The 27,004-nt window shown below is 39.9% G+C and overlaps 1 protein-coding gene across 1 annotated transcript; it reads right to left on the bottom strand.

The window, feature by feature from the left end:
• Positions 1-1,797: 1,797 nt before the first annotated feature.
• CCDC158 (coiled-coil domain containing 158) lies at positions 1,798-27,004 on the bottom strand. The gene is made up of 21 exons (XM_068404199.1): positions 26,899-27,004; positions 21,903-22,144; positions 21,391-21,500; positions 20,822-21,149; positions 20,397-20,473; positions 19,665-19,775; positions 18,395-18,509; positions 16,630-16,749; positions 14,971-15,168; positions 13,257-13,739; positions 12,298-12,487; positions 11,085-11,237; positions 10,509-10,621; positions 9,565-9,723; positions 8,042-8,134; positions 6,931-7,056; positions 5,115-5,278; positions 4,399-4,458; positions 3,990-4,057; positions 2,716-2,928; positions 1,798-1,974 (listed from the first exon to the last, which is right to left on the bottom strand). Exons 1-21 carry the CDS (start codon positions 27,002-27,004, stop codon positions 1,898-1,900), a joined length of 3,306 nt encoding a protein of 1,101 aa, XP_068260300.1. The 3' UTR covers positions 1,798-1,897.

Genomic DNA, 27,004 nt, shown 5'->3' with positions numbered 1-27,004 from the left:
CTCCCCAGGCCAATTCATTCTGCTGGTGGCAGGCAGGAAGCCCAAACCCGCTGGATTCCAGCCCAAGGATGTTAAGCTGCCTTTTTGCTTGGCAGATCTCCCTTCTCTCTCGCTATTTGTACCTCTCCACCTGCTCCCTTCCATTCTCACAGGGCTGCAGTCTTTTGAAATTCTTTTTAGCTTGGCACCTTGAACAAAACTGAGAGTGCACTTCTCATTGGCCTTTTCCAGCCTGCTGGGCTATGGGGTGAATGCATGCTCTCATTCTCTACACCTCACCCTTTCCTTAGGAAAACTGGCAGATCTGTCAAATAGGTGTAACAAGTCCAAACTGTGATACACAAGCCATTTAAAATGGTCTTTTCATTTCCAATGTAACTGATCCCTTGGAAAGGGAAGATGGCTTTATTACCATTTTGACTAAGCTTGCAACACTGTTGCAAGAAGTGACAGAATCAGTGGAAAAAAGTTATTAGGAAACACAGAAACTTACCTAAATTAAATGAAAAGACTGTTGACAATAACCGAGGACAGCTTAGGAACAACTCACTAATCTCTTCTTCCCACACAAGATGACCTCAAACTAAAAAAAGCTCAGAGATTTGATCTCCTCTGAATATAGTTGTGTAGCTTTGAAGCCAACAAAACCAAGCTTGTAGCTGCATGGCTTGTGCTCACGAAGCTACTTTTGCTGAGCCGTGGCTACAAATCATTTGGTTTGGACAAAATCACCAGGTAAGCCCCTTGAATTCAAGCATGGCATTCCATGCTGCCACAAATCCGCCCACAAGTCATTCGCCCACTGCTGCAAAATCCTCAGAGGTCACAAGACATAGGAGGTTTTAAAATAAATTCATGTATGCCAGGTGTGCTCACCATGCCTCCCTGTTTATTACTAAATGGCCTTTGAAAACATTCTTCTTAGGCACTCATATTAAGGGAAGGTTGTCTGTATTGGTGACTCAACTGAAGAGCATTTTGGAGACCAACTGGAACTAATATGCCCAGCTATTTTAGCAAACTTCTTAATATGGGTGGAGGAGCCTGGTATTTAAGTCATACTAGACTGTTACAAGAAAAAAAAGTCAGTACAGATTCAAAATGCTTTTTTTTTCTGCCTAAACTTCACCTATTTTAGTTTTTATAGAGGGACACAGATTGAAGGACAAAAAGTCCCAAGACACCCTCAGCTGTTAAGTCAAAATATGAGTACTGTGCTTACAAAGTTAATCCCAAGGCAAACTGTGGACTCTCCATTTGTGCTAGGAATCGAGCCAAATATCCCAACAAGCAGTAAAAATTACATTAAAAATACCACTTGATGAGTCCCTTCTGCTTAGAGTAATGGTATAGGATGAAATCTGTGCAGTCTTGCAGCTGTAGGTATGTGGTTCAACACTTTATGGAGCCACGGGTAGGTTTCCTGCTTTTTTGGGAAATACTTGGTGGTTCTGGGACATCCAAGTGAATCAGAATTTACTGAACTAATAGCAGGAAGCACGGAAGGAGGGGAAACCAATTTAGTTTAGAATTAAAAAAGAAACAAAAAAGCCCAACAAGCTATTTCAAAACTAACTTTCTAACAAAGAGGACCTGAAATGGTGTGCAAGATCCAGAACACAGGGAAGAAATACTGGAACTTGAAGCAGTCAGCAGTGCCCTGTGGCCAGCGTTCCTCACAGCACACAGCTATGGAAAATGTGTGCCAGTGAAAGAGTCTGTATTTAGATGTATTTCTACCCCTCTGTACTTCCCACTCATTTAAAAGTAAAAACTGTCCTGGTTCAAGGCAAGAACTACAAAACTGTAAGAACTTTTATTATTGATCTTTAAAAATGTGACGTATTGTAAACACAATATACATACGTGAAAGTAATCACTACTGTACACAGCGTCTTCACTTCGACAGTTTTTTCTCCTTATCCTTTGCTTTCCTCATCTTCATTTCCCGAGTGCTGATCCTTGATGACACGGCTGAAAACAGCAGCAAGAATGGATTATCTGACCATATGTTAAAATGATTGAGGCCTCAGGTGCAGCCACCTGAAGCTTTGTAATATCCTCCCACATGTTACACTGTACTTACCAAGCCCTTACAAACACAACTTTAGTTTGCAATTCTTCCTATGCTTTATAAACTATTTCACACAACAAACTTACATATGACAGACTATTACCTGGATGGTAGCACAGTCCTGACAGCCTGGCTCACTGGCAAGTAACAATAGACTACCTTAAAAACGTTCATCATCCTCACACATATTTTGTGATGCAGGAAAGCTTATTTTTATCACTTAAGAGCTACACAGACACAGCCAGAACCACTAGAACAATGCTTTAAAATGAACTATCATCAAGTAAATTATGCTTCAGTACATTTGCATACTGTAATTGCACTTGCTGGAACCACAAATGGAAGATGAATCCCGTGTCAACCCTGTACATTTGAGAACTGCTAATGATGACATTCAGCAACACGAATGGATTCTGTAAGTGATGTATTACAAAGTTGTACAGAAAAATAAATGCAGTATGAAGTGCAGGTACCACAATCATAAACTCTAAAAGACTGTATCAGTGAATGTTGGGACTCCACTGGTTTCTACAGAACTCCTGAACAGCTGAATTTCACCTACAGATTGTAACTCACTCACTGTACTGGCTGGGAAGAGATCCAGCCAAGCTCTTTGGATCAGTAAATGGGACCAGACTTACTTCTCTGGGGGACTGTGGCTGCACCCTCTGGAGAGCCAGCCTTCCTTGAGGACAGTCTGTGCTCTGGTGAGGTGCTGGGGCCAGCTGCGAGGTCACTGGGTGGAGCAGTTAACAGCAAGTGTACTGGAGACTTTTCTCTGTGTCTCTCCTCCCGAGAGACCTTCTTGGGGGAGGATGTGTAGCAAGGAGCTGCTGAGATGATGGATGCACCTCCTAGGAAATATCCAAGCAAAGAGCAGTGAGCACACACCTGAAGAGAAACCCCCATACCAGCTTTGACATTATCTTGGTTAAGGAAAAGAGACAAGATATGCATGAAAATATGCAATCAACAGATTATGTAAGTTATTTTCATATGTATGGCGCATGGTGTGTGTGTAAAAAAAAAAGGTTGCATGTGACTAATGAAGGGAAGATTTACTACAATTCTTCTCTTTTTCTTCCCATAGTCTGTTTCCTTACTCCTAACACCCCTCCTGGGACGTCTTGAAAATAATTCGAGGTGTTTCTGACACCCCTTGTTCAACTACTTCTCGAGTCTTCTATGTAAAAAAAACTACTTGCAGCTATTTTGGAAGCTAGGAAAATCCCCTGGATGCTGCAGTAGTTTTGCTAGAAGGCTGGCAGTAACTACCCAGATTTTCTTTAATATTCAGAAATATAAAAAGAGGACCCAGAGTAGTTACTCCTCAGGACAAACAAAGGAGTTCTAGCCTACCTCTGAAGCACAGTGGCTTAAATATTAATAGAGAACAATTAAATGTATCAGCATCTGCAGGCAATTTTCACAGAAAATTCACAGAATGGATAATCTATGGGCAAGAAAACAGAAGGCGGCTAAGAGTAGTATCTTAAAACCCTGATGCTCAAAGCCATATCCTTGTATTTCTGCTTAGGTTACTAAATTCCTGTCGCCACATTTTAAAAGGCACTGGCCACCCAGTACTTGGAAGGCAATTAACAGAATCTGCAATGACGATTCCTCTCAAAATCACATCCTTATTTAGGTACCTGAATACAGAATTCAAGAGCCTAAATACAGGCATCAAAAATATGACAATATTATCCATGCTAATTACACAAGACTATCACTATTAGTGAATAACTACCATGGAAGAGATCCATTTTAGGTGTGCTGGTATCAGCCTCCATGGAGCTGGTTTGCAACAAGATACAGATCTTGCAGTAAATGCAATTTTTGTAATATTCTGTAATGTTCCAGTTTAACATCAATATGGCACATTAATCCTCAAACGTGGCCAGTGAAAACTTACCACGGGATGTAAAGGGCAGGGTAACGTCTTTGGACTGAAGATCTGCAGTATGTAAGCAGGAAGGATCCCTGCAAGCAAAACAAAGGCAAAACTCACAGTCTGGAAGTATTATGCTAAGTTTTGGTGATGCTAGTTGGCCTCCACAGTGAAAATGTGAAGCTCTCATACATAATCTCCAGATCTCATACATGTAAAAGCAAACAATGCAAATAAGTTCCAGAGCTTGCTCTTAGAGGGATGAAAGTAACATCGCAGCTTTGTTTTCCAATTCCCAGGAAGCTTTTAGCATTATGAATAAAACAATACAAACAAGCTCAGGGCTGAGGCTGTATTAAAAAAGCCTTAGAAACTGAATCTCAAATGAGTACTTGAAGAAGCAGGTTACTCAGCTAAATGGAAGCCTTCTCACCGTCCAAAAGCATCCTTTTCCACAATGCTTTCAGCAGCAGAGTCTCTAGCTGCAGTCTCCCTGCATGGAAAAACACCACTGTCAACATCACAGCAAAAGCCATGCCAGCAGGATTGCTACATTTCACATTTTCACAGGACAAGCTTCTTTTTTAGCAGAGTACAATGGCAGCCACACTCTAATAGTGAAGAAAAGGCATTGTAAAATTGTTATAAGAGTTCACTAAAAGAAGTCTATTAGAGTTGGAGTGAATTTAGACTACAGAAGTAATGAGTATCTTTGGGAAATAAAGGACTAGATTTGTTATGAATACCAGGTAGACATAAAGATGAAAAAAAGAGACAAACTTCTGCTTTAGACAACTAACGCCACTGCAATCTTCCATCTGGTTACTGACACAACAGTGCTTCTATTTAGCTTCTTCAGATCAGCTTCTGGTTATTAGGTGCTTTTCAGCCCCTATTCCACCTAATAGCATAACATAAATTCCTGCCTTTTCCACGTTTGGACCTATGTCTTTCCTTAGGCATTGTAAATTCTTAAGAGTGGTATTTGATGAGAGAATGGAAAAGGATTAATTAATTACACGTAAACCCAGCTTTCTTGTAAAAAGGCATCCTATACTGCTCCTGAAGCACATGAATGGCCAGATCCTAGTTTTAAAAGGCAATACAAGTACACAGCACACGATAGAAGTAACAGTGTATTACTCTTACACTGTATTCCTCATGGTTGCTAAAGGTGATTTTCTCCCACCATTGCTGTCCTGCTTGCCAAGATCCACAGAGGGAATGTCATTGTCTGAGCTTGTTAATTCTTGAAGGATCCTCTTTAGATCCTGCAATGGTTCCTCCTTCAAAATGCTTGGCTTGGAAGGCATCTGAAATAAAATCATGCAGTTACAAAGTATTTATAAAGGCACTCTCTTTTTCAGTTCTTACCTAAGTCACATGTTTTTCTCTCCTCTACTCTTGTCTTACCAGTCAGAAACAGGACAGGTTTTTTTGTAATTTTAGTTAAGAAGTGGTGGAGGGCTAGATCACGATAACTTGAAGACTGTCAAAATACTCTCTGAATATGATTGCACTCTGATCTGTGAAGTTATCTGACAGAAATGTGTAAAGCAACTAAATACGATTGAGGGAGAACAGAGCTAACACCTGCACTTTGAATAAATGTTGTAAAAAGGTTACGACTATTGTTTCAAGGTTGAAAACATTAAATTTTCGTTTTGAAATTTATGAATCTCAGCTTTAATTATGAAAGCTTCCCCTCCACCCAATACAACCATTACCTTTTTCAGTATTTTGAACCAATAATCTCTGCTTATGTGACAACTCTGTTTTCTCCTTTTTAACCTGTGATCCCAGGTATTACTGTACAGTACAAAAGCACAGCTCTGAAGACAGAAATACTAGTATATCAGGGTCATTTCTAGGCACTCAGTTCTCTAACAGCTGCGTTGTCTGCTAATATAAACCGCTTTATTGTCACAGCCTTACTCTGAGATGAAACGCAATATTATTCTCATTTTACTGATCAGGACTTGAGGCAAAGACCTGGTTCAAAGAACCATTCTTTCTGTGAAGAACTGGATTTTTCAGACTACTCAGCACTTCACATGTTCAAAGCACTGCTCCCACTGGCTTCATCTGTGGATGGAACTGGCTAGAAACATTTTGCTAACATGTTTTCATTGAAAAAAAAGTCATTTCCAATGGGGACACACTAGTTCCAGCAGAGTTTACATGGAGAACAAATATTCAGCTTCATAATGGGTCAACATGATACTGAGTCAGACCAAATCCTTCTATCCCACATTCTGGCTAAGAAACCAGGCTGTTGACCAGGTAGGGTCTCAGGCTCAATGCTGGAGCTGCTTCATTTGGTACAGTAACTAATCATGCAGGAACCAAGAAGATTCAAGTAAACCTTGAATCAAGTTCTCCTACAACCTGTTAGGTCCTCACCATGGTATTACATCAAAAATCGCTCCTTTTTCCTTCTCTACCCTCAGAAGTATAAATTGATTAACTCAAAGAAAAGAGAATGGGAGTGCCTGACGCTGCAGGGACTTCACAGAATTAACTTCCCATTGTTCCTTGATGTAAATGTTTGTCACCACGTCAGAAAGTAAACCAGAAAATATTATCGAAAAATATCTGCACTAACTTGTAGTCTCCTACAGATTTTCAGGTAAAAATTAATGAAAAGACCTCTCCCAATTTCTGTGGGAGATACATCAGGTCCCTTTTGGAGAATTATACAAAATCTATACAGAAAAGACCAAAAGAGATTTTTTTTTTTTGCACGAGAGATTTGAGTTGATGTTTTCTGTGATGAAAAATTAGAACACCAGTAGCATCTAACTTAAATCTAAATGTAGATGTACAAAAACAAAAGGAAGGAAGGGCAATGATGTGTCTTTTAGGATAAAATGGGTGAAAATAATTTAGAAGTTCCATGTTATTTTTAATCTTTGGAACCACCCTCGTTTCCCGTGCTGTTTCCCACTTTGAGGCAGGTACTCACAGGAGTGACACAGCTGGCCAAGATCAGGGAGGGTGGCACGACAGCAGAGTGCAGGTGGGAAAGAGGCACTATGTGTCGCAGCTTGCCTGAAGCAGAAGCTGACAAGTAGCCTGGGCCCTGCAGCTCCTGCAGAAAAACATGAGCCAAACAGAATAAGCAAGTATAGCTAAGGAGAATAAACAAGTATAGACAGCATGCCCTCTATAACAGCACATCTCTTTTATAGTCAAATCTTTTATAATATGCAGCACTCAATTCTCAAAACACTTCCTACTATTTATTAGGTGTGCTCAGACATAACCCTTTTAGTGACTGAACTGGGTGCAAGAGTGGCAGTTTCATTTAATTTCAGAATTTTAACATATACTCTGGAACTGTTCAAGTGGAGGACATCTCAAGGCCACCACAAAATTAAACTGTCCCACAGTTCTTGTACCTCTTTTTCCCCACTTGGGTGAGAATTTCTTTCACTGGAATAGGAGATTCCCCACCTTTGCCATTGTTCACACGAAGTACTTTTTGTATCGCTTACATAGATTTGTATGTTGAATATAACATTTCCTTCCACACTCAAAACTAGCAACTGGGATTAGTCAATAAATTTAAGAATAATTTCTTACAATAACTACTGTCCCAAGTGTACCATGTGTTTACAGTACTAGTTTCACTGCAGCCTTAATAGTCTATGGTTAAATAAGGCAAAGGTAAATAATATTACCTAACAAACTCATTAGTAAAGATAGAGATGGGACTAAATCTATTGGGCAATAAAAATTCTGCGCCCCACAACAGAGATACTGGCTTTACATTACTGCATCATTTTCCCTATACCCTTTCACTAATGCCATATAGCTCCACAGATGTATTACACGTCTTCCTTTTTCTGTCCCAGATGCCTCACGACCTTATTTCCTTTCCCCTTGATAACATCTCTCTTTGCTTCTTAAAAATTGATGGGGTTTTTTTTGTTCTGCCTAATAAATTAGCACAATCGAATTAAACTCAGAGCCCTTGTTGCCAGCCTGTGTGTAGCTTTAAGATGAAATCTAAACTTAGGACACAAAGTAAATGCATTTAACTTTATCTGCGTGCTTCTCAGTAATGTCCTTACCTTTACATCTAAAGTATGCTGCAGTCTGAAGCGCATAGCTTCTTGTTCCTGACACTGGATTATGCACTGACATTCTGCAAACTGCATGGATGCCTGTAAGAGAGGATAGGAGAGGCATAAATTAATTTTGCTAACTTGCTGTGGATTACACTCTTTTGTGTTTTCTTTCCAATAAAGAAACAAGTTACACATACAGATGCTGTATTTATCTACTGCTGTCGGTACAGCAATGCTGCAAGATGACCAGATGCCTTTCTTAATAGGCTTACAAAAGCAACTGACTGGTTATATGATCCTAGTAGCCATAGTATGCACATCATAATATCACAGAAGGGAGCTAATCCTGTCAGGGACAGTCCTAGACCTACTGAATGCCTCTGGGATTAGAAAATTCAACTGTGCTAGTGAGGCAAAACTATACTCAAGGTTTTAAAATGGATGGCTGATGATAACTTTGTTGACCTGTCTTTGTTAAGTTGTTATATACTCTTTCTTCTTTAAAAACTTTACTCTGAAGAGGTGTGAGAACATTTAATAACACAGCTATTTTTCGTTGAGTACTTGTCAGGATAGCAAGAGGAAGAGAGGAAGCTCTAGCCAAAGCACAAAAAGAGAGAGAGAGATCTTTATGACCCAGACTGCTTTTATCACTCTAGCAGAGTTCCCTCTTCAGTTTTAAAATAAAACCTGGCTCTCTTTCTGTGCCACTGAGGCATGGGCAGGCTCCCTGAGGCACTGTGCATGCAAGGTGACAGGCAGCAGCTTTTTGAACATTTAACTCTGAATCATTAACAATAAGCAAGACAGGAGGAGGTATCACAATTACTTTTATTATTTTTTTAAAGTGATAAAGCAATTTGAGAATGACACTTACATGGAAATTTACATCCTGAAAAGCTAGAATTCGGAGTGGCTGCAGCTTACCTGTAGGGCGCTTGGGATTTATGTGCTAGTCAGACCAAAGTGTAGAACCTGGCCTTAAGAGTCAGCTATGTCAGCAACAGAAACCTCAACTAAAAAAGGCAAATGAAACAACACAGCCTTCTTAAACATTTCCCTCACCCTGAAAACCCACAGCTGGCTAACAATGTCCCAGAAAGGGCTCAGCAGACAAGCGTGTTCAGTGTGTGGCCTCACTTGGTTCAAGTGGAGTCCCTGTTGTATTGAATAACAGTCTCTCTCGCCAGGGAAAGAGCCAGTGCCAAGAGCCAGTGGAAGGTCTGGAAGGTCAATCTACTGCCTGGAAGGTCAATCTGCTTTAAATTCCCTGCAGTTTATATTACCCTGAGGTAGTAAGGAGTAAATCTAGAAATCTCTTAATGAAAATAGAAGCTTTTTACCATTAAAAAAAACAGAAGATGGTCTTAACTATAGACATCTCTTCAGGTAAGTATCTTACAGTACATGTGAATAGTACATACTAAATACAACCTAGGTAAGAGGTCAGGCATTTTCTCTTCCCAAGTGACTGGAGAGGAAAAGCACCCAGAAGTCTCACTGAGCTGGAAGCTACCTAAAATTACCTTATCAAGGGCTGTCTCCATCTTAGATATTTTTTCTTTCACACGTTTGTCTTGTGATCTCAGGATCTTCAGTTCCCCAGCAATCTTGGTATTTTCTGCTGTAATATAGCTCAGTTTTTGACTTAGTTTACTATTTTCCTCTCTGAGGTAATGCTTCTCCTGAATTTAAGATACGGACAACAAAGTTCAAGACAAGAATTTGTAACTACCTACGTTATACATACTATTTACTGCAAATTTTTTTCTTTTTGAAAGATCTGATTTAATTCTTTCAGCAGCTTAGCTACTGCATCTTGCAGAAAGATGAGGTTTTCCAACAAGATAGGTCTTATAAAGAAAAGTACAATTGGACCAGTCCTGATGAATTAACATCTCAGTTTTTAGATCCATTTTGAAATTGGAATTTTAAGCTTCAGGATCCATAAGATTCAAAGCCAATAAAGAAGGAGAACAGGTTACAGTGAACAGATATAAATGATCATTCAGTAAACTTCAGCTATTGGTAACTGAATGACTTCTTTGCCACAGAACATGCTAGAAAGACCTCAATATACTAGACAGACTTTGAGTTTACAACCAGAACTGCAAAGAACAGGCTCAGGAAACAAAGAGGGGAAGCACTGTGGGCCAAATTCAGAAGGCTACAGAATGCGTTAGCTGACATTTTTAAAAACAATTGATATGCAAGAGCTTGATTCTCACTGAACCTAGTACTGTTCTTTCACAGAGAACAAATATAAATTAAAACCTGTATCTGTGCAGAAGGCTAATTTATGTGGTGGAAATATTCCCTGATATATGCTAGGAGGACAGGGAAGGTGCCCATTACATGAAGTAAAATTCTCTCTGGTCCTTCTTGGGCCAACTGTGCTTTTGGCCATGCATTTCTCAGAGAAAAATTTCCCTAGATACAGTTAGATACTTTTACATGGAGCTCTTGTGACCTTAGCTGCAATTGTCATTGCCTCTTCCAGGAATTTAATCTTGCTCTGTAACGCATCTATCTGTCCTCTCTTGGCTGTGATCCGCTTCTGCATTCCCACTGCAACTTTCATAGCTGTGAAAGACAAGGGTAATTCTCATTGAACAACATGGATTATGCATTCTGAGTTCTGACAGAAGGCTCTAGAAGTCAGTTATCAGCAATATGTTAGAATAAGTAAGTTGAACCAGGATCCTATAGCCACTTATGTGGGCAAACCACCCATTACAACCAGCTGGAGTTTTGTCCAAGGTAGTGGTGCCAGACCCATCACACACACGAGACAAGACGACAGCATTCCCTGGAAATTCCCTGCATAAAGATCACCTGAGAAAACTCAACTCAACTCATGGTCTAAATTTTACAATATGTAGTGAATGGTAAAATAAAAATATGTTGTCATCTGCAGTATCGTTCATTTATTTCACAAAATACCTGGAATACTATTACAACATCTACTGAGGGATCAATACTTATCAAAATCCTCTTGTTAAAAAGATAAATGTGTGGGATTTTTGGTAAATTCATCCGTAATTACCATGGCCATCAGATGCCTCCATAGTCTTTAGAGCAGTTCTGGTCTGTTCCAGTTCAGCTTGGGCAGATTTCAACTGCATTTTCAGTCTGTTTGCAGTATTTTCCATCTCCTTGATTTTATCCTGGTAATCCCGCTTCAAATTTTCAAATCCCTCTGGTGAGAGTAAGTAAAGATTCAAATTATAGTGACAAAATTTATCATTCTTCTAAACTAAGATTACTGATCTGTCGCCTACTCTCTTTAAAGGAATATTAGATATGCAGATAGCTAAGACATAAAGCAAATAATATCCACTGCTAACAAACACACAACTAATAGTTCATTGTCCCACACGGCAGCAAAAGCTTCTGTTTCACTAGAAACAAGTGTATTCTTTGGTTGCTTGCCAAAGCAACAGCTGAAGAAAGTGATATAAATCCACATTTCTGAGTTCCTGCTGCTAGAACCAATCATTCACTATGATAAGCCTTTCTTCTACCTAATTCACCCTGATAGTACTATACAAACCTACAGGAAACTTTCCATGTAACATCACAGCATCTGTTTCATTCTTACAAAACTTAACGTGTTTAAAAGTATAGCTGAGTTGTGAAGAAATAACTGTTACCAATGGGTATGAGTACAGGGCCATGTAGAGAGCAAACCATGGGAAATCATCTGTCTGGCTGCAGCACAGATTTAACAGAGGATCTCTTGAATTTTGGTGGTTGTCTTGGGTCCAGCCCCTATTTTTTTTTATTATCTTGATCAGCTTCCACACACGTTAGTTGTGAAAACAGTTCTTGGAGTTAGAACATAAACTTTTAAATAACATTGTAGCAAAACTACAACGAAACAGAAACAAAGTTCCACTGCAATTTGACCATAGATGGTTAATTGGATCCACTAGTGCTCTTCAATACACTGAGGAAAAAGTGGGCAAGTTCCTATTCTGTGATTTACTAGATCTGTTTCTTCGGTCTCCAGAGTCAAGGCGATGTAATTTTGCTCAGAGTAGTGAGAGACTGACATAAAGATTGTATTACCACCGTTCCGCACCAGTATCCCAAACCATGACCCAGCTCTCTGAAGCAATCTGACCATCCTGTGCTGGCAGGGAACCTTCTGCTGTACCAGCAGCCATAATTGGATTCAGCAAGCAAGCTGCTCTTCTATTTTAAACATCAGCCCAATTTAGCAGCTATCAGAGCTGAGCTAAGTCGAGGCTCCCTACCTGCAAGGCCAGCTAGCTCGCTCCGACCGGCCTGGAGCTCATTCATTAGCTGGTCTTTTTCCAGTTTCATATCATTAAGTGCACAGAGCCTCTCACTGCATTTGTTTATCAGTTCAACCTTTTCCAGTTCCAGCTCACTCAGCCTGGCTTCCATTTCATGTATTCTGGCTTCTTTCTCATCCTTTGCAATCTACTTACATTAAAAAAAAATAGTAATTATGTGTAATATACATAATAATATAAAATAACCACAAAGATGTGCAGACATCATCATTACTCTAATTCTCAGCTGTCAGTTGGGGCAAGAAAGAAAAACAGAGTAAAATAGACAAATTACTTTTGTGAAAATTGCTAATCCAGGCAAAAAGGGCACCACCTCTGATATGATGGCTTCACAGCATGTTTAACCTTACCAAGTGTATATGAAAATTATTCCCATCTTCTGGTAGCACCACCTCCATATTCACTCCTAATGCTCAACTGTCTTCTCACAGAGAGGATGAAATTCCCTCTCTGGAGTGATTTTTTCCTGAAGATGCTGACCTGCCTAAGACCACCGTATCCTGGAATTCCTGTCTGAGAAATAACCAGCTATAAACAGTGTCCTCAGTTTGGAATTCTGAGTGCTCGCTGTCTTGTTATTTCTCAGTAACACTTTGTATTTCTGATTCTGTTACTGGTGTGGACAACTGTATCACTGAGGACAGCATGTTATATTCCAGCTTTCACAAACCTTTTGGCAACTGTTTTGCACCAGTGAATTAGTCATTTTTGGTGGTAATGTGATAATATTGTTCTTCTCTGCCCACTAACTCTACTAGTGCTGTTGGGATTCGAGGTGCATTGTCTGACCTGCTTTTAAACAGCAGCATTAGCACATTAAACCACAGTAAAGCACATTTAAAACCAGAAAACATTTACTGTCTGACAGAGACACAAATACAGCATCATTTGCACACCTTAAGTTCTTCTACTTTACGTTTCCAGTCATTTATTTCTTTTATAAGCTGACACTTCTCAACTTCCATCGCTCCAGCAGTTCGACTGTGCTGCCCCACGATCTGGGTCATGTTATCCATTTGGTTTTGGAAGATCTCAATAATCCTTTCCTTCTCCAACAGCTGCAGTCTCAGTGTTTCACACTCTAACTGCACATCGTGCAAACAGTCCTCTTCATTCTTTAGATGCTGAAGCTCCTGCATCCTACTGCCAAGTTGTGAATGTAGAGCCTTGATTTCCTTGTTGGTAACCTCAAGGGCTCTCTCTTTCTCTTGCAGACGGGCCGTGAGATCTGACACCGTTTTCTCAGCGGTCTCCAAATCGATCTGTTTGGCTGCAAGATCTTCTTTAACTTTACGGAGCGTTTCCTTGGTTGACTCCAGCTGGGCAGTCAAAGAGGAGATTCTTCCAATGCTTTCATTTTTTTCCTTAATTGCAGACGTCTGAATAATAGCAATACAAGGATTGACCAACAGAAATGTTTATTTCTACCTTTAGAATTTCCTGTCACATTTCTGGTTTTCTACAGTTCATCTTAAATATCTTAAGTTTTACAGGAAAATGAGGTCTGGTCTACAATGACTATGTGATTCTTGTGGTTTTCTTTCCTCTTTCTCAATTTTAATAAAAGAAGTACTGCTTAGAACACCGTTTTTTAATTACAGAAAATGAAAAATGGTAAACTGATGTAAAAAAAAAAATCAATAAACTGGCAACGTTAGTATAAAATTTGGAGTAGTTGGATCTAAAGAACTTCCAAGTGTTAAAGCAACTGACTGCACTGTAAGTTGGGAAAAAAAATGTATGTACATGAATAATTTATTACTGATTTTATTCCTGCAGGCAGCAATGTGTGCCACTGAAAGCACAAACTACTGTGACTCAGGAATTGCTAATAGTCCAAAATAGAAACAGAAGAAAAGATGAACTTCCTGATGGGAAGATTTTAAAGGGACAGTAATGACTGAGAAAATGTAGGAACCATGTGTGAGGTAGCACAAGCCTGTGGTTGCTAGAAAATGAAGGAATTAACTTGATCTTCATTCATAATGCAAAGTGGGTCACTTAATTACAGTTCAGTTTTGAGGGGCTGAAGTCTTGAAGAAAGGGGACTGTACTACCAAAGTCAGTGTCTAGGAATCTACTTTGTCAGAAGTAATTCTTCTGACATAGCACTGCATTCAGCTTAGGGTCATAACCACAAACTTCAGTATGTTTTCATTAAGCACTACATAAAGGCATTATGAAGGCCTTTAATTTACTAATTATTCTTACAGAAGTGCTCACTACAGGAAATATTACCTTCAACAGTTTGTTTGTTACATCTGTTACCAGAAGTTACCAAACTTTCTGGAAATTTACAAAATGTTGTTTTGGATATTTACAGTCAAAACCAAACACAAAATCAGCAGAACATTCATTTGCTCCTAAGGTTTATAAGTCAAAAATCAAAGTTAAAAATAATGCTTCTACTTCCTCATCAGTACAGAGAAATGAAGGCTGGACAGGTCAGATTAATAGAAAAAAAATGCAAATTCTGTCTGGCATGTATCTGCATCTTTGGAAGAAAAATTTTGGCACATGAGCCCCAGAGGCCTCCCAACCATGGCAACCAGAGTTACAGTATTTGTGTCTGAAGCTCAGCCCACTATCACGCTGCAGCTGCTCACCAACCTGGCACTCCGTGTGTCTGTGACATTCAGTCCTCATTTCCTTCACTGTGCTTTCCATGAGCTCCAATTGTACATTTTTGTTGTCTAGTTCTCTCCTTAGATGGTCAATGGTGATGCTGTTGTCCGTGTTCCGATCCCAAAATCGCTTGTTCTGCTCTTTTTCTACACTTAGTTCTACCTCTTTTTTATGAAGTTCAGTCTACAAGAAATTAAAGTCATCTCCCACCTTGAATCACATTTAGGAACCTTTTTTGTTCTTTCTCTTAACGTTAGCAACATTCAATGACACAATTACGTATCTGAATAGGGACTACTGCATGGATTTACACTTAGCAGAAGACAGGAATATTGGCTAAACTAGTCTGACATCTCCTACACGTTTTCTTCCAACAAAACAGTAACTTTCAGCTTTAATAATTGCTGCTATAATTATTTTGAAGCATGTAACACCTCAACGCTGAAGTCCTTCCTGTCGTTTATATCTATCCCAAAATCTGTATAAGCTACAAAATGAAAAAAAGATCATATTGTGTCAGCATCAAATGAAAAACATATTACATGCCATGGAAGGCTGCTCTTGATAAATACCCATCTTTACCACTAGTAAGAACTGCTCATTGCTCGTTTCATTTCATGCAGTAATTTGTCATGCATTCTCCAGAGCTTAAATCTTTTCCACCTCAGACATAATCCTAATAGTATATAATTCAAATTATAAAAGATAATTTAAAATGTAAATAATATTAAAAAAACTGACATACACATTTCAGAGCTACCAATTTCAAAAATATGCATTTAAAATGTGCCCAAACTGAATTATCAATAGGCATTTCTGCTAATCGTAACTTTTGCTATTGTTAACTACCTGCATATTGTTAAAGCTGAAGTAGAGAACTAAGTAGGAAGCTCAGAGAATGGCAGAATGAAAACATGAGCTGAAGACACAGAATCAAAAGGAATCCTAAAATTAGACTCCTAACCTTCAATTATGCAATGATTATCCTGACTCCAGTCTTCTCTACAGCTATGTACAATCTAGAAAAAGTTTTACACTAACATATTCTTGTGTATGGAAACACCATACAGAATGAAATAATTTCAACATCTCCTTCAGAAGCACTGTGACACTAACTGGGCGAACAAACCTAATGAAACCACATAATCTAATATCCTAAAACTCAGTCATTAAGGAATAATCTGATGTAAGATGAAAAGCAAGGCTGATTATAGTACATGAAGCCAGTTGTGATTAAACCACCCCTATATGGCAACATTTTTTTATACTGTATGTTCAATTTGTGAATATTCTCAGTCGGTTACAAAGGAATGCTTAGTGCTGTTAGGGAAATCCCTGATATGTCTTGCAAAATATGTGTTAAGGGACCAAGGTTCCTTAACAGAGGCAACTAAAATGGGAGGTTAAAGTGAAGGTGGCTCAGCAACTTTAATATGATTTGCATAGGATTCAAGGATTTTGAATTTATGACAAAGTTAATCTTAATTCTGAATGTCCTGCATCACTAATAGCAAAGGCCTTTGTGAAACTTTCTTCACAGCTAACTCAAATTTCTAGTAAAAAATAATCCTCAACTTAAACACCAGCAGTAAGGAGAGGCTTTTAGAAAGCAAGATGTTTTTCAATACTATCACTTGTTTTTACCAACAATTGATGAATCCTGTCATTTAGATTTCCAGATTCTTGGCTGTGTTGATCCTGTTCTGCCCGAGCTTCTGCTATCTCAGAATGAGCTAGGTGCAACTGCTTCTCAAGATCTTTGACCTAGAATAAAGACAAATATTCAGTAAGAACTATCTTAATGTATTCTATTTTAAACAGTACATTTGATTTCTTGCAGTTTTCTTCTACGTTCTACTCAAAAGAAGTCCAAATGTCAATTTTTGGCTCAGCAGAGTTATTCCTTAGGTGTATTCAGAATTGTGTTGTCTTCTTTTAGTGATTAAGCTCCATTGCCTTACAGCATTAACTGAGGTTCCTGAGAATGAATTTGATTTCACCTCGATCCATACCTCTTCAAAAACTTCTTACCTACACCATCAACATTGAATAGAATGGGAAAAGAGCCACTTTAGAAAAAAAGTTCAAGCTCCTTGCAAATTCAAGTATAAATAAAACACAATTTATATGGATTCATTCCATGCTTGTTGTAAAAGAGAGACAGACAGTTGTAAAAGCTTTATTTAGATTCTCTCTCACACCTTCCCAGGAATGACTCCAGGAATGACAGCCTGAGATCAAATGATCTCCAGCTATCAACTTGTCTCTCACCAAAGTCTACCTTAGCAATTCAGTGTATTACACTTCCTATTCAAAAGCAATTTTTACTGGACCAAGTAGTATATTCTTTTATAGATACACAAACCCAACATTTCCTGGAGTTGGCAGACTGTGAAAAGTAGCCTGAAATTGATTCCCAGTTTCCAGTTTTGCATCTGTTACGAGGCAAACATTATGAAAGGGAACATGCCTAAGGACTATACACTACAGTTACAGCTATATAGGTGATATGACCTTATGCTGTGCACTGCATGATTTAAATCAAAAGAATTCAGGTAAATAGACCTAACATGAAAAGCATACTGTATATTGTACTCTTCCTTGAGGATGAAATACAGTGATGGAGATTAATCTACAAATTCTCCATAGTTCAGTTACGATGCTGTGAAAAGTCTCTTCTGGAACTGACCAGTGTTTTTTGATACATGTGAATCAAAGGGATTGATAAAAGTGGAAACCTACATAAATTATAAAACACAACATCCTCCCTGTGTGCTTTATAGCACAAGCACACGTACGCCATGGCTCCACAGGCTTGACCTGCACATCCCTGCCATTCCATTCTCAGATCTTTCTGGATCAGAGACTATCAGCTCTGCCAAACTTCACGGCACTCCTGTGCCCTGAACTTTCCCTTTCCAATAGTATGTAGGAGAAGGATACCTAAACCCTCACCACTTGTAATCTAAGCTGGATTTGGATCCATCAAGCATTTCTGCATGGCTCAGCTCCACTGATTTTTGAAGGGAGTGGAGAGCAACTGTTTTCAGGTCATTTTCTAAGGAAAACATGAATTATCTTTCACCAAAAGTAAGAAAGAATTTAAAGATATACAAATTGTTTATAAAACTGGAATCCACAATTTCTAGAAGGCATCACTTATGGTATGCTCTCAATACATTCGGCAAAACTATTTTGTGTTCAGTAAGTTTTGCAAAGCCATTTTGTGTTAGACAAAGATAACTTGTTCTTGAAAATAATATAAACAAATAGAGTTAATCTCATTGTCCACACAGTTTTTCTGAAGCAATCCCTTATCAAAAGACTTTCCTTACGTATTCAGAACATTTCAGATATCCACATAACCAGTTTCACTGGCACTAATGCTAACACCCAAGTCCATACACACCTTGTCTTCATACACCCTCTTAGCTTCATGCAATTCAGAACGCAGCTGAGAAACCGTAGATTCCAGGTGGCTGACTTGACGTGTGTGCACTGAATTTTGGTTTCTTGCTTGTTCTCTTAAGAAAAGTTGTAGGTGGAGAAATTAGAAACTTTAAGAACCATGGAAGTGTGAAACAGTTGTGGTTGTTTTCTTTGCAATCAGTATGACCACTGAAACGTACTCCTTTGAAGTATGATTATCATTCACAGTGGGATCACATAAAAATTGCACCTTCCTACTGGTTAGATTTGCTGATATCTCACATAAAATTACATAAATTGAAATCTTGATGCTTTTTATTCCTGATAACTTATTCATTCTCAAGCAAGTTCTAAGAAAGCTAAGTCTGCTTTCAAACGCACCCCAACTATTGTACAAGCAGAACTGAGAAGCATTTTGCTATCAGCTATTCAGTCTCAACTACGCAAGTCAGATATTAATGCATACTGATACTTAAATCTCATCTTAAGTTTGCAACGCTGCATGGCATGTCCTCATTTTCTTGACTAATATATTGAGCACTGATTTCTGAATTATCAAGTGGCCGGTGGGAATTAGTGTCTTTTTATTCTCTCTCAATTGTTACCAAAATCAACGGTTCCAACGTATCTATTTATCCCAAAAGAAAATTACCCTTTCTTTAAAATTACTGTTCATTACTATTTGCACATGTATGCAAACAACCCAACTGCTTACCCATTCTTGTTTGTGATTCAGCTGATAATGCTGTTGGAAATTTATTTTGTATCCTATTCCACAGAATATTTAGAAGGCAAAGGCCATGGTGCAATGCAGCCACCTAAAACTGAACTCAGCCACAGCTCTTAGCTGACACACCCTTTCATCCCTTAACTCTAGCCACTGCAGAGTGTTCACAACTCAGATCACTCCAAAAGCTGGTGGCAAGAACAGAGCTGACAGCTTGAGCCAGTCTGAACTTCCACTGACTTTGCTGGCCTTATGCTGCTTCTGAACCACAGCAGTCTGAGAAGACAACCAGCCTGAGTCTCCCAGAGTTTGCCTAGTGCATGGCTATTTTGCCTCTCTTCTGTATAGCATGGTTTCATGTTTTTTTTCCCTTTTTTCTTCATTTCTTATGCAAGGACTCTTTAAACAAAGACACTAAGAAACCAAAAGCGTAGGGCTGAGAGCAGAGTATACTACCAGCATAAGCTTTCTCTCAAATTAAGGTTACTCTTAACACTTTCTATACTATAATAAAAAAACATACTGCATGATCTCCATCTGGCTTTGGATACTATTTGCATAGCTGCGTGCACTGTTAGCTTTATCAGTCAGTGCTGCCACCTCCTGTTCATGCTCACTTATTAGCTGCTCAATCCTGTTCCAAAAAGAAAATACTGGTTATAATTTTAGAATAATAACTTCTCCACTTAAGAGGTAATGATATTTTTCAGTAGTCAAAAACGTAATGATTTTGATGTTCTATTGTGAATGAAATATTAAATATTGAGTTATTGACCCTTTTATTTTGAACAGGTTACTGTATAATTCAGGTGGATAGCTAGGGAAATTAGGACTTCTTGAACAAGGAAGGACAAAGCTGTCAGTGAAATCAGTAAGAAAAAGCTGATGTCATCACCAAAGTGATTACTTTCAATCTTTTAACAGTAGAACTAGTCTCCCAACAAATTATACATGTCCACCTAAGTGACCAATCACACTTACAAAAGGAAGGTGTACAGATTCTTCCAAAATACTACTTTTTGAGGTGGTGAATAAACCAGGACATTGTCAGCACGGAAGGAAAAAGCAGCAGAAAGTCAAGAGCAAATAAACATCTGCAATGGAACAATTATTAAGTCCTCAAAAACACTGCTTGTTGCCCCCTAGCCACTCCTCACCCCCCCGACAATGTCATCATCATCATAAAAGAATTATCTGTGCAATGTGAAAAAACGTCTGTTTATGTTTTAAGAGTAAATAAATGGAGAACAGGTACCTATTTTGATGTTGCTGAAGCAGAAGTTGTTTTTGGGTCTCTGAATCTTTTTTCAATGACTCAAGTTCTTCTTCCACCTGTTGTAAACAGATGACAATGCTAACCCTTAAAGACAAGACAGTTTAAACAGTAGTTCTCAAAGTCTAATTTCCTTCCTTTTGCTTCCACCTCAAACTGTGAAAATGTTCACAATACAGGTTAAATTCCAGCAATAAACCCAATCTGAAGTTGTGGACAGTGCAGAAGGCTGGCATACCAGCACCTGACATCTTAACTGTCACGTAGCACTTATACCTCTATGCTATAACCATTTCCTTAGGCCAGTTTAGATGGGAGCTCGTGGAGTTTTCAAAAATTATTTTCTAAAAAACAGAACACAGAGTGTTAAGAGTGTTGGAAGGAAAAGTAGCACTTTCTTCACATACCAGGACAACCCTTTCTTTGAGGTAGGACACCTCTGAGTCTAAATCTCGCAGGATGTCAGCAAATGCTGTGCTCAGGTTGGAGATGTGGAGGCTAGTAATATTCGCACGCTCATAGAGTTTCTTGCCTGTGCTTTCTTCACAGCCCATTAGGATGCCACGTAGCTCCAGAATTACTTCTTCGTGGCTGTGTACCATCTTTTTCAGATGCTCAGTTTGGCTGCCAGCCTCCCTCAGCATCTCTTCCTGCAGCTGGTTGGCAGCTTCCAGCTCTTGAATAGTATTTTTTAGCTGTGTTTTTACATTCTCTTGGCTCTGGGATTCCTTTTGTCTGAATTTGGAAACCAAAGAAATAACTTAAAAAACTGTTCACAACATTTTTATCCTAACAGGTGTAACACTTACATTGATTGACTGTTTTTTTACAACTACATAATAAGCCATTTTCTAAACCAAGGTGCCAGTGTCATTCTCTTCATTCCTGAGGGCAAGCTTCTCACTTTTAGGAGATGTGGAGTGCCTCTCAAAGCCTATATAATCTCTCAGTAATGGATTGGTCTTGGCCTTCATACCTGGTATCATGAAGTATATCTCTTTCCAATTGCACTTCCATCAGTTTGGTCTGCAAATCAGCAATGATCAGTCTTAAATTGATTTTCTGTTGCTCATGTAGTTCAGTGGTCTAAAGGAGGAAAAAAAACAAACCACCAAGGTAAACCAACCAAAATACTGAATACATAACCTAAAAAATGAGGCCAAGAGCAGCATGGGTATGGGAATTAAGAGGTTATTTTTGTTTTGGTTTTGTTTTTAGTATTTCTTAGTTAATCAACTAGTCACTCTGTGCTGCAGTGGACTGACTATGCATAGAACACTGTTACAGGGATCGTGCCAACAACATTATTATCCCTTGCCTATTTCTATCTGTCAAATGACATGTGGGAATCATGATGGCCAAGCACAATTCACAACGGCCAAGCAGCTGCTCAAAATAGCTCTGGTGAAACTGTCCAAAGACTCAGCAATGACAAAAACAACAAAAGCTCATCTATACTTAAGCAGCTGCCCCAAATTTTCAACTCACTTCATTCAGTTTCTTCTGCACATCTCTACCTTCCCGTGAGTATTCGTCCAGAATGTTTTCCATGTGTTCTTTGCCAGCACCGCTCTTTTTTTTCTCAGAATCAGTGTGTATTTCATATTTGGAACAGAAGATGGTATTGGGTGGACTGCTACCAGTTCTAGAAGCAGCTGAGTTTTCCATCACTGTGCTGAGAATGGAAGAAGCTAAAACATTCTGGTTGCCGAGAGATCGGCTAGTAGCACCTGAAAGGCAGATAAATTTAAGTGTTGAAACAAGAGTCGTTGCACGAGAATGAAGTCTTCAGTACAAACTGGGCATTAGTGCCTCTCAGTGCCTATCTATGGACAGTCAAACCTAGGAATTGTCTTTCTAAGGACAACAAACCCAGACAATTCCAGGGTTGCACACTGGGTGGGGAATGCCACAGTGTTCACAGGAGAACACTTCAAAACTGCTCTGCCTTTACCTTGGGCTTGCATCAACAAGAGCTGTTCAAGACGCAGGGCCTAAAGAGGATTCAACTTGAAACACGAACTTATGAGCGCCCTTCTAAATCACACAGCAGTCTGCAATGTTTATAGCTACTTACTGCCAAATCTTGTTCTGAAATCTGTTTAATACTTGCCCACGCTAGGCATATTGCCACTTGGTGAAGATTCCTCATGACTTAAAGAATGTATGGATTCCACTGGGAATTTGGTGGCTGCTTCGGGGTGTTTCAGAGCCTCTTTTGTTTGTCTTTCCAGCGCTTCCCTGCAGAATAGCACATAGAAACATTTGCTGAACAGGCAGGACCAAATAGAGAAGAGTATCCAACCTCAATTTGCATCACAAATGCAACCTGAAATGAGTAACTGATAGTAACTGAAAAGATAAGTGAAACCAAAGAATTTATTTGGTAATGCTGCTGTATTTTCCTGGTTCGTACTTTTATTTGGCAACACAGTCCCACATCTTCAACTGCTGCAGCTCCACTGTAGCCCCTAGTCCACCGTAGTGGCTAGTGTTTTGCCACTAGCAGGCATAATGTATTAAAGTCCAAACAAGTAAAATAACACTTCATCAAACCAACAGAAATAAATTGGTTTATCTTCAAAAAAGGGATTTCTTTTTATTTCCACAATTTCTGTCTCCTAGCTGGCCAGTAAAATGCTACCTTACTGACACAAAACTGTAACTGTACGGTCAATCAAACTCACAGAAATATGTCAAACAGTTAATTTCCAGGTATAATAAGAAACAACTCAGAAAACATGCAGATTCAGAGAGGTGTTGGGTTATATAAAACCTCAAGCACAGAAGAAAGGAAACCTGTGCAGATTCACACCATCTTATCTTACTGGAATTGATCAGGCAACAGATAATTTCCTGCATTCCAGGGGTGGGGTGGGAAATGTGTGTGCAAAGAAAACAGAGGGGTAAGGGGAAAAAAAAGACAAAACAAATTTTTCTGATGAAAAGCGAGGAAATCCAGTCTAAGTGAGAGTAATAGGTAAGATTTTGCAGTTAACTTACAAGCTGTAAATAGATGAAAGCTAAGAGGAAACATGAAGAAGAAGTAGTTGAGGTACAAAGAGGAATTTGAAATTATGGAAAAATATTTTAAGTGGCAAGTCTACAGGTGAGGGAGGAATATGAGATCAGCAAGGAGAGCAGCTCCCTGTCATTTAGCGTCAGTCCTGTTGTGTATGCACAGCAGGACGGTGACATTCACAAATGACCCAATTAGGACATGCACAGTTGATTTCTGTCCACGCAGCACTTTTTTTTTTTCACAATTCAACATTGTTGCAATAAGCACAGTGGTGAGATGACACTTCGGTTTGAGCCAACAGAGTCTGGGTGAATCAGTAAATGAAAGCTTTAGAAAGAAAAACACCATCCCCATTCTCCTCAGTTGGCCATTAATTTTCAAACTCATTAATGATCCTTCTTTGGGAGAAACTTTTAAATATTAGATACACAGCTGTATATAAAGATCAGTAAATCCAAGCACCACTTTCAGGGCGAGGGAGGGGAATTGCCCAAACCAGTAAAATCACTGAATTTCACAAGTATCACTTTTCCAATGCTGAATGATGCTGAATCTAACAGTAGATAGAATCCTGCATCCCTGCAAATTCATTATCAAAGGGCAGTACTATTTCCTGCTGTTTGTACAGAAATCCCATTGCCAGCAGGAAGAACTCATTCCACCATGGCCAGAAATTAAGCTATTACCCTGGCACATAAATTACAATGATCAGTATAATTCATCCTGCCCTGTAGAGTGCCTTGGGCACCCATACCCTTCAATTTTGTGTTCACATCTTTTCTGTCACATCAGTATAACAGACTACACCTTAGGAATCTGCTGGCTTCTATTTTCAGTGAGTGTGGTGTTTACTGTAATGACAGATAGCAGGTACAGGAGTTTCTCTAATAACTACCTTAATTCCTGGATATTCTCACTCATTGTAGCAGCACCTGTGAAGAAAAAGATCTGTCTGTATTTTCTAATATAAGAATCAACTTTATGTAATAAAAAATTAATTTTTCCTATCTAATTTTAATACTGTAGGAGGCATTAAAGGATATTGAGATAGACAGTTTCTTTCCTTTTTAAAGTCTTATGCTTTGTTTTGTCACAATGAACACAGACGCAGGCTTTTATAAGTACTTATTAGCATTGCCTGTTAAATTTTGCGACAATTAAGTGGCAAATCATATATATAATATACACTGTCACTTCCCCATGATGCTTCCAGATACAGAATTTTTCTACAAGAAACACTGAAGACAAGATTTCTATAAACATCTGCCCTGATCCCATCTACAAATGTTGTCTATCCCCATCTGCTTGATTAAAGCCAAATGGACTTTTTCCTCAATAAAGTGCTTTTGGAGGTACGCCCAAAAGAAAAGAAACCCTGAAGTCTGAGGCAAGCCCAAGGTGGGCAAATCTAGGCTTGTACATCATGAGTTTTGGGGGCATAATTGCTATTAATTGCCCTTGGGTGACAAGGCTGTGAACCTATTCCTCAAGGGGAGGAAAAAAAAAAAGGAAAAATGAAGAAAAAATTATTACTCTGGGGTAACTTTGAGCCGCATGGTATTCAGTGTGGTTTTATTCACATTATTTGGATCTTCCTGGGTGACTGGTCCTCTGGAAGACATGGGACCAAGTCAAGAGGTAGCTGCAGTTTCCGTATAACGGATAATTTGACACCTTCAATATATCTTATTTGACTAAAAAAGAGTGCCGCGAGTGCTTCCTAAGAGCACATAAGGGAGAAAAGCGGAGCCCTTTACCCCACACCTGGATCCCGAGCACCTGAAACGCTTCCTCAACGTGAAAACTTTGCCTCCAACCCCCACACAGCCACGACGCCGCGGCCATTTCCCCTCAGGCGGGAAGGGCCCTGGCGCTCCCCTGCCCGCCCTTTCCGTGCGGCGACGGAGGGCGAGGCCGGCGGCGGGTCTCCCTGACGGCGACAGCGGCGCCGGCCCGGCCCAGCGGCGGCGGCCACCTGCCTTTCCTCGGCAAGAAACAAGGGAGGCCTGAGCGCCCCGACCGGGCTCTCCCGCCTGCGCAGGTCAGTCCCGACGTCCCTCTACAAACCTCCTTCTATAAACCTCCACACCAAGGGGCTTTTTACCTCACCAGGGCGCGCACCCTCACGGTGAGGTGAATCCCCTCGCCCCTTCTCCGGCCTCCTCCCCGGGACGGGGCCCTCCCGCGGCTGCGGCCCGATCCCCCGGGAGCCGCCATCTCGCGCTGTGGGGTGGCGGGCAGGTGCCGCGCAGCCCGCGCGCCGGCCCCGCTCTTTTCCCGCCCAGCCCCAAAATGGCGGCTCGCGCGTGCCCCCCTCAGGCGGCGGCACCGGAGGAGTTACGGCGGCCTCACGGCGCTGTGATGGCGGGTGATTAATGATGCCGAGCTTGAGGCTCGAGGTAAAAATCCTCTCATTGGAGGGTAGGGGAGGGTCTGAGTCATCTGCCTCATGGTATCTGGCCAGCAAGGTGGCACATTTGGGGGGTGACCATGAGGTGACTGAAGGCAGAAGTTGGGGTGAGGAGGCCTTCCTCCCGCTCGAGGAAAGGCCAGAGGGCCAAAAGCATCTTCCCCAAAATCCAGTTCAGAAATAAAAATTAAAATATCTTTATTTTTACACCACTTTCTTCAGAGATTATATGTTTTTGAATTCTCAGAGGTGATTGCCTGGCTGGTATTTTCAATCCTCTGTGAGGGAGTGCGTGCAGAGTCAAGACGATCGCTTTACTTCAGCGAAGAAAATGGTGTGGCTGACTGTCCCATTTTGGATCTTGATTTCAGGAGTGAACACGCAGACCTCAACAGGCTGTCCCTCTTTTCAAGTTATTCAAGATAACAGCTAACAGCTTGTACCAGACGTCCCATGTTACAAGTTTCCAGGAACAGGTGTATGAACTGGGCCCAAAACTAAATCATCAGGGAGCTGGAGGACTTGAGTCGGAGCAAACTCAGGAGACAGACGTATATGTTTATATATTTAAATACCTGACTAAGAAGAAAAACATAACCATTCCTCAACGGAGAACACACCATTTTAATTTACAAGAGAAAAAAACAAATCACCTAGTGCTAAAAGACAAACTTAAGACAAAGGAAGAAAAGTGATTTTATGTGGACTACTTTAGACTAAGGAACAAAAAGTAAGAATTAACCAGCTGAAAATATATCTCTGGTTTCCACTCCCTCTGCTGCACCATGCTCCAGACTTGTCAGTGCATCAGCAGCAAAAAACACACGCAGAGGATGGAAAACAGCTCGAGGAAAGCAGGACTTTCTATTGCGCCACACGGAAAAAGAGGCAGCACCACAAAGATATATTTTTCTTCTATCTACAGAGAAAAGAGGCAAAGGAGTTTATAGGGAAATACACTATACAATATCATGAAGCTAGATTTCAATGTTCAAACAGCCTCAGGTGTTAACAAAGCATGAAAACTCATCCGGGAGGCAGCTGGCACCTACCTCTGACAGACACCACTGGTGAGGTTTGTTCCTTCTGTATTTTGGATGGTGCACTGAGGTTTTGCTCCTTGCTGTGGAGCTGGGAGAGGAGGGGGGCACTGATCAT

This window comes from Nyctibius grandis, chromosome 6, assembly GCF_013368605.1.
Source record: "Nyctibius grandis isolate bNycGra1 chromosome 6, bNycGra1.pri, whole genome shotgun sequence".
Lineage (NCBI taxonomy): Eukaryota > Metazoa > Chordata > Aves > Nyctibiiformes > Nyctibiidae > Nyctibius > Nyctibius grandis.
The sequence above is the reverse complement of the archived record's forward strand: the minus strand, read 5'-3'. Positions and strand labels throughout refer to the sequence as shown.